This window comes from Oncorhynchus mykiss, chromosome 2 (assembly GCF_057628025.1).
Source record: "Oncorhynchus mykiss isolate SJ-2025 chromosome 2, ASM5762802v1, whole genome shotgun sequence".
Lineage (NCBI taxonomy): Eukaryota > Metazoa > Chordata > Actinopteri > Salmoniformes > Salmonidae > Oncorhynchus > Oncorhynchus mykiss.
The window spans coordinates 12187680-12204009 of NC_143023.1; the positions used below are offsets into that span (position 1 = coordinate 12187680).

Consider the following 16330-nt stretch of genomic DNA (forward strand, 5'->3'; position numbering starts at 1 on the left):
AAATGTTCACCTTTGCTTTGCTCCATTTTAGAGCACAATAACAAATAACCCAGAATGATGTAACGTCTACCCCTGAACGTCATACTGATGTCCATGTTGCAGTTCTGTACTTTTATGTGTACTAAAAAGCTCCCATGTTCTTCCTCTGGAGCTCTGACGACCACATTTCACACAGTGGGGTTCATCTCTCTCAAAGGAACAATTCATAGGAACGAAAGCGGTTGAGATTAGCTCTCCTCTTTGAACAGAAATCAGTGTGGATAAAAAAAATGCTTGATAAAGTCACCGTGACAACAAGTTATTTTACTGCAGTAATTTTGAAGTGTAACTGCAGTTATACTGCACTCTGACTGCAGTACACTTCAGTTACTGCGCAATTACTGCAGTTACTCCACTTTTACTGCAATCTTTTATTGTAAAGGTGGTTTTCAGACAGAATGCCTATGAGAGTTGTAGTGTTTAAGACTGAAATATTGTTGATCTTCACAACACAAGTCTAAATATACGTGTCACAACAAAGCCCACGGAAATCATAATATAATCTTTATTATTTACAGGTATTTTACAATACATGAATAGAGAAGCACCATTTGTTCTTCCCCACGGTAATTGACTTGTGATTGGAGACTTACAATGATATACAGGACAACAATACAAAGGCATCCACATGTTCAGGAGTTAATCAAACCTTGTCCTTGGGCTCAGCACATCTAGTAAACGGTGCACTGGGTAAAGTGGCTGTAAAAGTCTAAGTAACTCACCCAATCTGCAACTTCACACACAGAGATATTAGCTGCCACCTATATGAAATAAGAGGACAGGCTGCTATAGCTATGCTAACTGATCTTAGACCTAGATACTGTGCTTTTCCAGACACCCTGGACAGGTGCCTAATAATACTATCAAATACTGTTGCAATGAATGAATGGGATTTATTGAGGCCGAACCTTCTTTCCCCACAATGGCAGCTGAGAAGAATGGAGTAGTTATCTTCAATTACTAGATTCTGATGCTGCGTTTTCCTTCACCTGCACACGCTAGCTATTAATACGTGGATTATTTTAACACTAGACCACAACAAGAGCCAAAACACTATGAATGAGAACATAATTAGAACATCTTGAAGTGAAAACGACCACTTGCAAAAGGACCCATAAAAAGACAAGACCAAAAAGCAGCAGCAATGACTGTAGTCCCTGGTCACATACTAGGTCATTAAAAAGGCACTTCGCTTGTCATGGGGAAATCTTTTTATATTTGGGATTTATTTAACCTTAACTACGCAAGTCAGTTAAGAAGAAATTCTTATTTGCCATGACGGCCTACCCCGGCCAAACCCTAACGACGCTGGGCCAATGGTGCGCCTCCCTACGGGACTGCCAATCACGGCCGGTTGTGATACAGCCTGGAACTGAGATGAAGCACTGAGATGAAGTGCCTTAGACCACTGTGCCACTCAGGAGCCCATCAGCAAAACCAGAGGTCTAGAAGTTCCACAATCATGTGTTTTTAAATGAAAACTCTATGGTCCGTGGTCATATCTACATGAGCTGTTATGACGCAAATGACACATTTCTAAATAATCTCACAAAGGATCTTTGACAGAATGAGAATAATCCACAAGTGGTCAAATTGTAGTCTGTATCGTTCTGAGAATCACATTTCTTAAAACAGCAGATTAAAAGCTGACACACTCATCACAAAATGACCAAAATCACAACAAGCAGTAACAACTATGAGCCATTCTCTTTTGTCAGTAGAATGAATAAAAAAGTGTCAAACCAAACAATCCAGGAGAATCATCTTTTCAACACGGGGTCCTTCCCTAGTTAGCAGGTCTGCTGTGCTGGTGGTGGTAGGTCTACTACTGAGGACCTAAAGTGAGGATGATCGAGGTAAAATATAGCCCTATTGAGCTGTATACCCAGTCCTCTCTATCCTCACAGATCACATGCACACTGAGAGGACAAGCTCTGGGCATGACAGGTGTAACACGTCACTCTCCGCAGGTTAACTAGTGCCCCCCCCCTCAGCCCAGCGCGTCACACACCTGAAGCACTCTGTGGTTGAAGTCCTCTGGCTGGTCAGCATAGACGTAGTGGCCCGCTCCTCTGATAGCCTGGGAGAGAGGAGGAATAGAAATATGAGATCAGATACACATTCTGGAAAATCATATTCATCTAGGATTTAACACTTCAATTGACTTTTTTTCCTGCCACCTGCTGAATAAATCTGAATATAAGAGCTGAGCCAGCTGTCTCACGCATTAGACAACCACACACAGACAGCATCTTAAGTGTTCAGCTTAAAGGAATTGAAACGTACTATGATCTCCACATGAGAGTTTGGCCTCATTTCTTTGATAGCGTTGCCCGAGTTACCGTCGATGCTGGAGCGTGACCCATATATCACCGTAATAGGGATGTCAGCATGGAGCAGGCCAATCCTCTGCAGCATAGGCCTCTTGGCCCACCCGTATGGGATGGTCATGTTCTTGAAGGCTGTCTCACCACTGCAACAGAGTAAACAAACATGATTATTACTAAAGAGGGAGAAGTACAGCAGTAAGGTATACGATAATCTGATCTTCTCAGAATAATCCTTAATAAGCAGCTACTTTGAACTCACCACTACAACAGAGTAAAACTAACATTATCACTGAAATAAGGGTGTGAGACAAATGAAAATCACAGCCTATATTACAAAAGCATTTCAGAATTGAAGTCGTATTAATCTTAATCATAACATCTTCTTCATTATGGTCTAAGAGGAAAACATTGGAAGTGAACTGTATTGAAACTCACTCAGACTGAGACTGTAAATACAGGCCCAGAGTAAGTGGAGATAAAAAGCCTGTGAACTCAAACAGGAACTAAATAGAGAGAGAGAGGGACTAACCTGGGAGTCTGGACATTCAGGTGATAGATATACTCTGTGACCGTATCGTCGTTGAACATGGACAAGTATTTCTTCTTGAAGTCTGGTCTTAGAGCTGAAACAAGTGTGGGACCTTGAAGAACAAAGGAGGAGGGTTTGAATGCTGGTAAAATCTCCATCCCATAAACAATGCAGTCATCCAGTCAGACAGGTATGTAACTGAAATGTAATTTACAGTAGTATTTCTATGTCTGTCATCCATCTAGTCAGACAGGCTGCCAGTCTTACCCAGTGGCCCCACCAGTCGTAGCCCTGCCAGGGGGTTGAACGGGCTCAACATGGCTCCCAGGGCTTTGATCCACACGGGGGTGGGCCTGTCCTGGTCTTCTGTGTCTGGACGCTCAGGTAAGCCCCACGGCTCAACCAGCACCATGTGCTTTACCCTACAGGACAGTGAAGAGGAAAGGTCAGACCCACGGCTCAACCAGCACCATGTGTTGCACCCTACAGGACAGTGAAGAGGAAAGACCATACACCATCAACACCAATCTGAAATAACTGAAACGCCTCTATGGTTGTGAACAAAATAAGTTGATGTCGTATTGAAAGGTCTGGAAAGGAAATAATCTAAACCACTAGGGCACAGTTTATTAAGTGATCTGTCCATCGGTGAACTGAACAGGGGAAATAAAGGCGGCATTTAGACAGGCAGACCAATTCTGATATTTTTTTCCCTAATTGGTCTTTTGACCAATCAGATCAGCTCTGAAAAAAATCTGATGTTGGTCAAAAGACCAATTAGTTGAAAATAATAACAGAATTGGGCTGCCTGTCTAAACATAGCCAAAGTGCCCCAGTCAGAGTAAGAGCATTTTGTCCTTAATTCAGAGCCAATTAGGATAATCAGGATGTGGCTGGCTGGCTGCTTTAATACTAGAGAAGGACAGGATGTGGCTGGCGGGCTGCTTTAATACTAGAAGGACAGGATGTGGCTGGCTGGCTGCTTTAATACTAGAGAAGGACAGGATGTGGCTGGCTGGCTGCTTTAATACTAGAGAAGGACAGGATGTAGCTGGCTGGCTGCTTTAATACTAGAGACGGACAGGATGTGGCTGGCTGGCTGCTTTAATACTAGAGAAGGACAGGATGTGGCTGGCTGGCTGCTTTAATACTAGAGAAGGACAGGATGTGGCTGGCTGGCTGCTTTAATACTAGAGAAGCCCAGGATGTGGCTGGCTGGCTGCTTTAATACTAGAGAAGGACAGGATGTGGCTGGCTGGCTGCTTTAATACTAGAGAAGGACAGGATGTGGCTGGCTGGCTGCTTTAATACTAGAGAAGGACAGGATGTGGCTGGCGGGCTGCTTTAATAATAGAGAAGGACAGGATGTGGCTGGCTGCTTTAATACTAGAGAAGGACAGGATGTGGCTGGCTGCTTTAATACTAGAGAAGGACAGGATGTGGCTGGCTGGCTGCTTTAATACTAGAGAAGGACAGGATGTGGTTGGCTGCTTTAATACTAGAAGGACAGGATGTGGCTGGCTGGCTGCTTTAATACTAGAAGGACAGGATGTGGCTGGCTGGCTGCTTTAATACTAGAAGGACAGGATGTGGCTGGCTGGCTGCTTTAATACTAGAGAAGGACAGGATGTGGCTGGCTGGCTGCTTTAATACTAGAGAAGGACAGGATGTGGCTGGCTGGCTGCTTTAATACTAGAGAAGGACAGGATGTGGCTGGCTGGCTGCTTTAATACTAGAGAAGGACAGGATGTGGCTGGATGGCTGCTTTAATACTAGAGAAGGACAGGATGTGGCTGGCTGCTTTAATACTAGAGAAGGACAGGATGTGGCTGGCTGGCTGCTTTAATACTAGAGAAGGACAGGATGTGGTTGGCTGCTTTAATACTAGAAGGACAGGATGTGGCTGGCTGGCTGGCTGCTTTAATACTAGAAGGACAGGATGTGGCTGGCTGGCTGCTTTAATACTAGAAGGACAGGATGTGGCTGGCTGGCTGCTTTAATACTAGAAGGACAGGATGTGGCTGGCTGGCTGCTTTAATACTAGAGAAGGACAGGATGTGGCTGGCTGGCTGCTTTAATACTAGAGAAGGACAGGATGTGGCTGGCTGCTTTAATACTAGAAGGACAGGATGTGGCTGGCTGGCTGCTTTAATACTAGAAGGACAGGATGTGGCTGGCTGGCTGCTTTAATACTAGAGAAGGACAGGATGTGGCTGGCTGGCTGCTTTAATACTAGAGAAGGACAGGATGTGGCTGGCTGCTTTAATACTAGAGAAGGACAGGATGTGGCTGGCTGCTTTAATACTAGAGAAGGACAGGATGTGGCTGGCTGCTTGAATACTAGAGAAGGACAGGATGTGGCTGGCTGCTTTAATACTAGAGAAGGACAGGATGTGGCTGGCTGCTTTAATACTAGAGAAGGACATGATGTGGCTGGCTGCTTTAATACTAGAGAAGGACAGGATGTGGCTGGCTGCTTGAATACTAGAGAAGGACAGGATGTGGCTGGCTGCTTTAATACTAGAGAAGGACAGGATGTGGCTGGCTGCTTGAATACTAGAGAAGGACAGGATGTGGCTGGCTGCTTTAATACTAGAAGGACAGGATGTGGTTGGCTGCTTTAATACTAGAGAAGGACAGGATGTGGCTGGCTGCTTGAATACTAGAGAAGGACAGGATGTGGCTGGCTGCTTGAATACTAGAAGGACAGGATGTGGCTGGCTGCTTGAATACTAGAGAAGGACAGGATGTGGCTGGCTGGCTGCTTTAATACTAGAGAAGGACAGGATGTGGCTGGCTGGCTGCTTTAATACTAGAGAATGACAGGATGTGGCTGGCTGCTTTAATACTAGAGAAGGACAGGATGTGGCTGGCTGCTTGAATACTAGAAGGACAGGATGTGGTTGGCTGCTTTTATACTAGAGAAGGACAGGATGTGGCTGGCTGCTTGAATACTAGAAGGGCAGGATGTGGTTGGCTGCTTTAATACTAGAGAAGGACAGGATGTGGCTGGCTGCTTTAATACTAAAGAAGGACAGGATGTGGCTGGCTGCTTTAATACTAGAGAAGGACAGGATGTGGCTGGCTGCTTGAATACTAGAAGGACAGGATGTGGCTGGCTGCTTGAATACTAGAGAAGGACAGGATGTGGCTGGCTGGCTGCTTTAATACTAGAGAAGGACAGGATGTGGCTGGCTGGCTGCTTTAATACTAGAGAAGGACAGGGTGTGGCTGGCTGGCTGCTTTAATACTAGAGAAGGACAGGATGTGGCTGGCTGCTTGAATACTAGAAGTACAGGATGTGGTTGGCTGCTTTAATACTAGAGAAGGACAGGATGTGGCTGGCTGCTTTAATACTAGAGAAGGACAGGATGTGGCTGGCTGGCTGCTTTAATACTAGAGAAGGACAGGATGTGGCTGGTTGCTTGAATACTAGAGAAGGACAGGATGTGGCTGGCTGCTTGAATACTAGAGAAGGACAGGATGTGGCTGGCTGCTTGAATACTAGAGAAGGACAGGATGTGGCTGGCTGCTTGAATACTAGAGAAGGACAGGATGTGGCTGGCTGCTTGAATACTAGAAGGACAGGATGTGGCTGGCTGCTTGAATACTAGAGAAGGACAGGATGTGGTTGGCTGCTTGAATACTAGAGAAGGACAGGATGTGGCTGGCTGCTTGAATACTAGAGAAGGACAGGATGTGGCTGGCTGCTTGAATACTAGAGAAGGACAGGATGTGGTTGGCTGCTTGAATACTAGAGAAGGACAGGATGTGGTTGGCTGCTTGAATACTAGAGAAGGACAGGATGTGGTTGGCTGCTTGAATACTAGAGAAGGACAGGATGTGGCTGGCTGCTTGAATACTAGAGAAGGACAGGATGTGGCTGGCTGCTTGAATACTAGAGAAGGACAGGATGTGTCTGGCTGGCTGCTTGAATACTAGAGAAGGACAGGATGTGGCTGGCTGGCTGCTTGAATACTAGAGAAGGACAGGATGTGGCTGGCTGGCTGCTTGAATACTAGAAGGACAGGATGTGGCTGGCTGCTTTAATACTAGAATGACAGGATGTGGCTGACTGGCTGGCTGCTTTAATACTATAAGGACAGGATGTGGCTGGCTGGCTGCTTGAATAATAGAAGGACAGGATGTGGCTGGCTGGCTGCTTGAATAATAGAAGGACAGGATGTGGCTGGCTGGCTGCTTGAATACTAGAAGGACAGGATGTGGCTGGCTGTCTGCTTGAATACTAGAAGGATAGGATGTGGCTGGCTGGCTGCTTTAATATTAGAAGGACAGGATGTGGCTGGCTGGCTGGCTGCTTGAATACTAGAATGACAGGATGTGGCTGGCTGGCTGCTTGAATACTAGAAGGACAGGATGTGGCTGGCTGGCTGGCTGCTTGAATACTAGAAGGACAGGATGTGGTTGGCTGCTTTAATACTAGAAGGACAGGATGTGGCTGGCTGCTTGAATACTAGAAGGACAGGATGTGGCTGGCTGGCTGCTTGAATACTAGAAGGACAGGACGTGGCTGGCTGGCTGCTTTAATACTAGAAGGACAGGATGTGGCTGGCTGGCTGCTTGAATACTAGAAGGACAGGATGTGGCTGGCTGGCTGCTTTAATACTAGAAGGACAGGATGTGGCTGGCTGGCTGCTTGAATACTAGAAGGACAGGATGTGGCTGGCTGGCTGGCTGCTTTAAGCTGTTCTGATCTGAGTGTGATGAGGTTTTGGAGACATTTATAATGAGTTAGGTTCCTGCTGAAATCTTAGCAACACAGTGAGAGAAGATGATTCAGTTGAGATACAGCACAGAGGGGACACTTTTTAAGGACATTCATGTTGTTATCAGAGGTTAGCACCTGCATACCAACAGGATGTGTTGTGTTCACCCTCCTATGCTTGACTAATACTGTACACCCCAGACCTCACGGGATGTGAGGTCTGGGGTGTACAGTATTAGTCAAGCATAGGAGGGTGAACCAAGGACTGGCTAAACACATGTAGTATTCTATCTTTAACCAAGGAGGTGGCTAAATACTAAGGAATAAAACAGCCATTCATATTGAAACTTGTCTATGGTTCTGAACTGGGGAAAGTGTTGGGTGGTGTCAGGTGATACTTGCCTGGTGGGATACTTGAGCGAATAAGCAGCTGCCAAATAACCTCCAAAGTTATGTCCCAGCATGACCATGGCTTCCAGGCCGACTTTAGCCCTCCACTGCTCGATGGAGTCCACAAACTGGGCCTCAGCCTCCTTGGCGTCGGAGCTGAAGTAGGGCCTGCTGCTCTGGCCGAAGCCCAGCAGGTCAAAGGCATAGACGGGCCTCTATTATTAACAATAATAATAATGAAAAGTCATTTTATTTGTAAAGGCACTACACAACATGATAAAACTTACTAAAAATAGAAGTCAGTGTTAAAAAGAAAGCATACACAAAATATATAGCAGTCAGACAACAATTAGAGCTAGTTATATATAGCAGGTGTGGTTGACCAGTTGACCTATTGGTAGTTTCCTGTGACCATCCTCCAAATCTCTTTTGGAAGTCTGGAGAAATTCAGTATGTGATTGGCTGTGAGTAGAAATGAAGTTTCCCCTCCGAAGAGGCATTTCCTTGTTTCTTTTCCTACCTTGTAGTAGCCTATACACCGTTAGTTACGTACCTTATTCATCCTTACATAAACATCAGAAATATGATTATAACAACCTGTTCAGAGCCGCAACCATGCAAAATACTGCAGTGGTTTGATATATGGCAATGTGCACTAGTTTCTATCTAGACTCTGTCGTACCACACCCCTTTACATGGTCTCTCTGAGGAGAACTTCCTCAGGCTTTCCAACGCTACAAGAGAAGCCTGTGCTTCAGAGACGAACCTGTTGGGCCAGGGCGTCTAGGTTGAGGGCCCACAGGCCCACCCCTCCACCGAAGCCATGCAGCAGCACCAGGGGAGTCTGGTTCTTCATGTTTCCATTCAATGTGAGGGTCCACAGCATGTTACCATCCGAGATTGGGACATACTGCTGGGACACCTTGCCTGTGATGCCTGGGGATGAAACGGATCCACACAAAATAATCCACAAATTGGCCATGGCTGGAAATACAGTTTGATGGTAAAAGAGAGGAATTCCTTACATTGCAGCATCTTCTCCTCTGCAGTCTTGAGCTGGTTCTGGGAGGTGGGGCACCAGGAGGGCAGCCAGCTGGTGATCCATGCCGTGGAAGTCCAGGACCTGCATAGACACAGACACAACTCATCAACCAGCCTAGGCTATAGCCTATACGGTCTGGGATTACATTGGTAGTCAGGAGTCATGTTGCTGACGGTTGTAATATTTCACAGCAAAAAGGAGACGAGACATTAAATGTAAAAAAACAACAACTTGTAAACATGCTTCGGGGATAGGTGAAAATAAAATGACATGCAGGGTTTGTTAACTGATTGAACTGCCAGGGATGTTACTTCCTGCCTCAAGCACTGCATGCAGCAGGGAGTTAGAGTTGCACTAGCAGCATATGAGTGGGGTGCGGCCGGGGAGGTGGAGTTAGTCTGACAATCACACCGGTAGGTAGGTTACCTCAACGTTCTGTCCAGGACACTCAACAAATTGTAGAAAAGACTATGAATACCAAGAAACATCAGTATTCGCTGAGCCAGTCTGCAGCCAAAAAACAAACTAAAAAACAGAGTGGAAAAAGGGATGTTATATGCCAGGGACGACATGCAATAGCCTTATTAATCACATGTGCTTGTGTTCATTGAATGGGGAAATGCAGTTAGTGTTGGGGATGGGATTCGCTGCATTGGACTTAGTTACATCCTAAATTATAAAACAGATAAGGTATTGGATAATTGGTTCTTGAAATTGGGTTGCAGTAGTGGAGAAGGTTGTAGTGTACTGGCCTATAGGCTTACAAAAACACTTGAACAAAGCTTTCAAGCCTTCCTAAAACATTTTACTTTAGGCATTGTCAATATGGCATTTCCACAGTAGCTGAATTACGCTGTATGCCAATCAAAAAAAATATTGATTTAGAAGTTTAACAAACCAACTCTATGCACAATGACTACTTTGAACAATTTACTGGAAAAACTGTGCAGATGCTAAATTTGGTAACAAAATTACGGTAAAATCTCCCTGGGTTTTATTTTTTTAGTAATATTATTTTTTCACCTTTATTTAACCAGGTTGGCTAGTTGAGAACACCTTTATTTAACCAGGTTGGCTAGTTGAGAACAACTTCTCATTTACAATTGCGACCTGGTCAAGATAAAGGAAAGCAGTTCGACACATACAACAACACAGAGTTAGTTACACATGGAGTAAGACAAACATACATAGTCAAACATAGTCAATAATACAGTAGAAACAAGTCTATATACGATGTGAGCAAATGAGGTGAGAAGGGAGGGCAAAAAAGGCAAAAAAAAGCCATGGTGGCAAAGTAAAATACAATATAGCAAGTAAAACACTGGAATGGTAGATTTGCAGTGGAAGAATGTGCAAAGTAGAAATAAAAATAATGGGGTGCAAAAGAGCAAAATAAATAAATAAATAAATAATAATGAATAATAATTCAGTAGGGAAAGAGGTAGTTGTTTGGGCTAAATTATAGGTGGGCTATGTACAGGTGCAGTAATCTGTGAGCTGCTCTGACAGCTGGTGCTTAAAGCTAGTGAGGGAGATAAGTGTTTCCAGTTTCAGAGATCTTTGTAGTTCGTTCCAGTCATTGGCAGCAGAGAACTAGAAGGAGAGGCGGCCAAAGGAAGAATTGGTTTTGGGGGTGACCAGAGAGATATACCTGCTGGAGCGAGTGCTACAGGTGGGTGATGCTATGGTGACCAGCGAGCTGAGATAAGGGGGACTTTACCTAGCAGATGACATGGAGCCAGTGGGTTTGGCGACGAGTATGACGCGAGGGCCAGCCAACGAGAGCGATTATTCTGATATTCTGTTACCAAACTTTATATCTGCACAGTTCTTACTGTATATTTTGTGTGGAAATGGTTAAGTCCTTTTGCATAGAGTTAGTTATATGGTTGGTTAAACTTTGAAATCAATGTTTTTTTGTTTGGTATACATTTTAGAGTGAAAATTCTGAGTCTGGGCATAATTCCATGACCATAGAATTTCTCAGGATAATTCCATCACCGTGGAATTGTCCTAAATTAAGATCAGAAAATAGAAACACGGACATTTAAAATATAAGTAGTCTAAGTAGTCTATGAGTAGTCTATGAGTAGTCTATGTACATGTAAACAACACCTAAAACATCTTGAGATATGACACTGTCAAAGACACCCTCCACTCTGCCCCCCAAAACCCTCACTAACACCATTAAAATGTATCTGTATCATGCTGAAACACTCCACCCTTAGGATTGTTCAACATATCAACAACCATTTCAACAGTAACATCTGTTACCCCCAATATCTCTTTTGCCGTCTCCACAATAACCTTCTGCTTTTCACAACCCGAGTCACATTAATAACCTTACCAATAAAAGCTATGAGATCAACTTTATTCATTATCAAAGTGTCCTTTGACACCACACACGAATGAGCACAAGATTTCTTTACAGGCCTCCAAACCATCAGAAGCACCAGCCACGACAGTAGGCCCACCTACTACAGGTACATCCATGTAACTCCATCAGTCTGACAGTAGGTCCACCTACTACAGGTACATCCATGTAAGCTCCATCAGTCTGACAGTAGGTCCACCTACTACAGGTACATCCATGTAAGCTCCATCAGTCTGACAGTAGGTCCACCTACTACAGGTACATCCATGTAAGCTCCATCAGTCCGCTCTGTAGTTCTACCAATCAGTTTCACGGCTTCTGCATACGATACATCACGACTGATCCTATATCTCCGAGCCTCTCTCTGTATACGATACATCACGACTGTTCCTATATCTCCGAGCCTCTCTCTGTATACGATACATCACGACTGATCCTATATCTCCGAGCCTCTCTCTGTATACGATACATCACGACTGATCCTATCTCTCCGAGCCTCTCTCTGTATACGATACATCACGACTGTTCCTATATCTCCGAGCATCTCTCTGTATACGATACATCACGACTGATCCTATATCCCCGAGCCTCTCTCTGTATACGATACATCACGACTGATCCTATATCCCCGAGCCTCTCTCTGTATACGATACATCACGACTGATCCTATATCTCCGAGCCTCTCTCTGCATACGATACATCACGACTGATCCTATATCTCCGAGCCTCTCTCTGCATACGATACATCACGACTGATCCTATATCTCCGAGCCTCTCTCTGCATACGATACATCACGACTGATCCTATATCTCCGAGCCTCTCTCTGTATACGATACATCACGACTGATCCTATATCTCCGAGCCTCTCTCTGTATACGATACATCACGACTGATCCTATATCTCCGAGCCTCTCTCTGTATACGATACATCACGACTGATCCTATATCTCCGAGCCTCTCTCTGTATACGATACATCACGACTGATCCTATATCTCCGAGCCTCTCTCTGCATACGATACATCACGACTGATCCTATATCTCCGAGCCTCTCTCTGTATACGATACATCACGACTGATCCTATATCTCCGAGCCTCTCTCTGTATACGATACATCACGACTGATCCTATATCTCCGAGCCTCTCTCTGTATACGATACATCACGACTGATCCTATATCTCCAAGCCTCTCTCTGTATACGATACATCACGACTGATCCTATATCTCCAAGCCTCTCTCTGTACTTGGCATCCACCAAATGCTAGTGTTCCCCCCACAATTACAGCACTTAACCTTCACATTGCTCCCACATTCACCGTAACCACGTGTCCCTCCTCACTTGGCACATCTTTTCTTTCCTTTACACTGAGCCGCTACATTCTTTGGCATTTAAAACATTGCAGTGCATATGGGACAAATTCTCTAACATTGAAACTAAGGAATCGGATCTGTACTTTTCTCAGCAAGACTTTATCAAACCTCACCACCACTGATAAGCTTTCACTTGTTTGACACTCTTTCCTACCAATCAACCTTTTGGCCTCAATTACTCTGCCTCCCGTCACATTTTCTTTAACATCATCTATGGACATAGATATTGGGACCACAGTGATGACTTCCCTCAATCTAGCATAAGAACCAGGGACATGGCTTTTAATCTTCTTCCCATTAACGTTAAGCTTTTCCATTTTCAGAATAGTCTCTTGCTGAGCCTGGCTACCACACTATATTAATCTACCATTTCCAATGAATCGAGCTAATTTCACTTCACCTACCTTTTTCTCTACGGCATGAGTTAGTCAGATAGGGTGTAAGTGAGGCCCCGTGGTCTCATCAAACACTATCACCGCTTTCCACTCCACTCCAACACATCACTACTACCCTTGCTTCATACCTAGGCCCTCTTCATGCTTTCTTCACTAGACGCTTCACTGCTTTCTGTATCATGATCTCTCTTCTTCTTATGTATTTCCACTTCCGACCATTCCCGTCATCCTCCCGCACCATACATTCAGAACTGACACTCATATTGTTCGCATTCCAACACAGCTGTTAATTTCAAGCTTTAAACCGCTCCGTCGGTTTCATGACTTTTTAACCCGGACCAATGCCGCTTTCACGTGCTAATCGGAACTAGGAACATCGGAAATGTCCGATTTTCTAACTTGTTGTTGTCAATCACCTACCGCGTTCAACTAATTAGCAAGTCGAAAAGTCCGAGTTTCCTAGCTCCGACATGCACCGGAACCCGGCATATAAACAAGGCGACTTACACGTCAAGTCCTGAAATGGCAACATTGTTGCCACGAGTGTGTTAAGTCAATTGAAAATTAACTTCAGTCTACAGGTGCTTGACGACAAACAAGAACAATCAACATGCTAGGACTAGCTAATAACAAGACACAAGGGAAACATATTGTATCATGATTAACTTTTTGTGGGTCGCTTTTATCAATATTGTTATATTTAAAAGAGCGGTTCTAAGTTTGTTTATAAAAAAAACACACTCACCCTCTCTCAGTAGTCACCGCTTGGTCAGCCATTCTTCACACAGCCAAATCACATGATCCACAAAACATGACATCACCTGGCGTGTATTCATTAGGAGGTTTCCGTTGCAAAACTTTTGCAACGGAAACCCTTTACCATACTTAAGGATCTAAACGGAAGCAAACTAAAGAGTGTCTATTGTATTGATAAGATAACAATCAAAACACATGTCCTCAAATATGCTCTGACAATCAAAACACATGTCCTCAAATATGCTCTGACAATCAAAACACATGTCCTCAAATACGGAAGGCAGGCAGGAGGTGAGATCAGGTGGGACCATTTAAAAAAAAAAAACTTTATTTAACTAGGCAAGTCAGTTAAGAACAGATTCTTATTTACAATGACGGCCTCCCCCGGCCCATCCCTAACCCGGCCGGACGATGCTGAGCCAATTCTGTGCCGCCCTATGGGACTCCCAATCGCGGCCGGTTGTGATACAGCCTGGAAACAAACCAGGGTCTGTAGTGACGCTTCTAGCACTGAGATGCAGTACCTTAGACCGCTGTGCCTCTCAGGAGCCCATTCTAGCCAATGAGAGGGCAGATACGCGTGTGAACAACAGGCCATAGAGATGGAGGACTCATCTTTGTATCTGTGCCATTATAACGTCTGTGACAGTTTGGGCAGTCCCATTAAAGCTATCTCCATTTTAAAGTAGTCAATTGTTTTCTTCATTGGCTGATTGCTACCAACTCATAGGAATCCCCATCCAGTTGAAAACGTATAAATGGTGAAAGCCCTCAATGGCAATGTCCATGACAAATTGGATAATATCCATGATGAGTCCTCTATCAATTTCAATTCAAATGGCTTTATTGGCATGGGAAACATATGTTTACATTGCCAAAGCAAGTGAAATAGATAACAAACAAAAGTTAAATAAACAATCAGAAATTAAAAGTAAACATTACACTGACAACATATTATTGCTATAGACCATGTTCTAATGATGTGCAAATAGTTAATGTACAAAATGGAAAATAAATAAACATAAATATGGGTTGTATTTACAATGGTGTTTGTTCTTCACTGTTTGCCTTTTTCTTATGGCAACAGGTCACATCTTGCTGCTGTGATGGTACACTGTGGTATTTCACCTAATAGATATGGGAGTTTATCAAAATTTGATTTGTTTTTAAATTCGTTGTGGGTCTGTGTAATCTGAGGGAAATATGTTTATCTAACAGTATCATACATTTGGCAGGAGGTTAGGAAGTGCAGCTCAATTTCCACCTCATTTAATGGGCAGTGTGCACCTAGCCTATCTTCTCTTGAGAGCCAGGTCTGCCTACAGCAGCCTTTCTCAATAGCAAGGCTATGCTCACTGAGTCTGCACATAGTCAAAGCTTTCCTTAATTTTGGGTCAGTCATGGTAGCCAGGTATTCTGCCACTGTGTACTTTCTGTTTAGGGCCAAATAGCATTCCAGTTTGCTCTATTTTTTAGTTAATTCTTTCCAAATTTGTCAAGAAATTACCTTTTTGTATTCTCGTGATTTGGTTAGGTCTTATTGTGGTTTTGGAATCAATTCCTTTTAGGTTGTTGTAGAATTTAACGGCTGTTTTCTGGATTTTGATAATTAGCGGGTATCATCCTGATTTTGCTCTGCATGCAGTATTTGGTGTTTAACGTTGTACACAGAGGATGTTTTTTCAGAATTCTGCATGCAGAGTCTCAATTTCTTTTTTCCCCATTTTGTGAATTCTTTGTTGGTGAGCGCACCCCAGACCTCAACCATAAAGGCCAATTGGTTCTATAACTGATTCAAGTATTTTTTTTAGCCAGATCCTAATTGGGATGTCAAATTGTATGTTCCTTTTGATGGCGTGGTAGGCCCTTCTTGCCTTGTCTCTCAGATCGTTCATAGCTTTTCGGAAGTTACCTTTGGTGCTGATATTTAGGCCATGGTAGGTATAGTTGTGTGTGCTCTAGGGCAACGGTGTCTAGATGGAATTTATATTCATGGTCCTGGAAACAGGACCTTTTATAGGACCATTATTTGTGTCTTACTGAGATTCACTGTCAGGGCCCAGGTCTGACAGAATCTGCGGAGAATATCTAGGTGTTGCTGTATGCCCTCCTTGGCTGGGGACAGAAGCTCTGACAACAGGCACAACTAAGATATAAAGTCATTTTTTGCCGAAATGCCACAAGCGTCCACTTATATATATACACACACATAACACCTAAGATTTGCGAAACGTCCTATTCAATAAAATAAGCGTCAAGTAGCAAATAAGAAATTACCATTTTTGTTTTCTAAATTCGACACTCATTGACCTCCATACAAAAATGATTCACTTAGTTGGTTTATTTTCGTGGCCAGATCTTGGGACGATTAAAACTTC

The 16330-nt window shown here is 43.8% G+C and overlaps 1 protein-coding gene across 3 annotated transcripts; it reads right to left on the minus strand.

The window, feature by feature from the left end:
* Positions 1–530: 530 nt before the first annotated feature.
* On the minus strand, positions 531–14049 carry abhd5a (abhydrolase domain containing 5a). Of its 3 annotated transcripts, XM_090188987.1 has the most exons (10): positions 13942–14020; positions 9483–9581; positions 9040–9137; positions 8781–8950; positions 8027–8229; positions 3166–3320; positions 2899–3010; positions 2326–2512; positions 2051–2119; positions 531–1875 (listed from the first exon to the last, which is right to left on the minus strand). In XM_090188987.1, the coding sequence occupies exons 1-10, from the start codon at positions 13971–13973 to the stop codon at positions 1777–1779; spliced, it is 1224 nt and encodes a 407-aa protein (XP_090045113.1). In that variant the 5' UTR covers positions 13974–14020; the 3' UTR covers positions 531–1776. The 3 variants fall into 3 exon arrangements, with proteins under 3 accessions (XP_090045113.1, XP_090045115.1, XP_090045114.1); XM_090188989.1 differs by lacking the exon at positions 9483–9581 and having other exon boundaries at positions 13942–14049; XM_090188988.1 differs by having other exon boundaries at positions 531–2119.
* Positions 14050–16330: the final 2281 nt, after the last annotated feature.

What these genes read in the sequence shown, in the direction of transcription:
- abhd5a (XM_090188987.1), bottom strand. Translation starts at nt 13,973, where the DNA reads ATGGCTGACCAAGCGGTGACTACTGAGAGAGG. An exon ending in GCGGTGACTACTGAGAGAGG is followed by an intron (nt 9,582 to 13,941) that starts GTGAGTGTGTTT and finishes TCTGTTTTTTAG; the next exon opens with TTTGTTTTTTGGCTGCAGAC. An exon ending in TAGACGCCCTGGCCCAACAG is followed by an intron (nt 8,230 to 8,780) that starts GTTCGTCTCTGA and finishes TGTTAATAATAG; the next exon opens with AGGCCCGTCTATGCCTTTGA.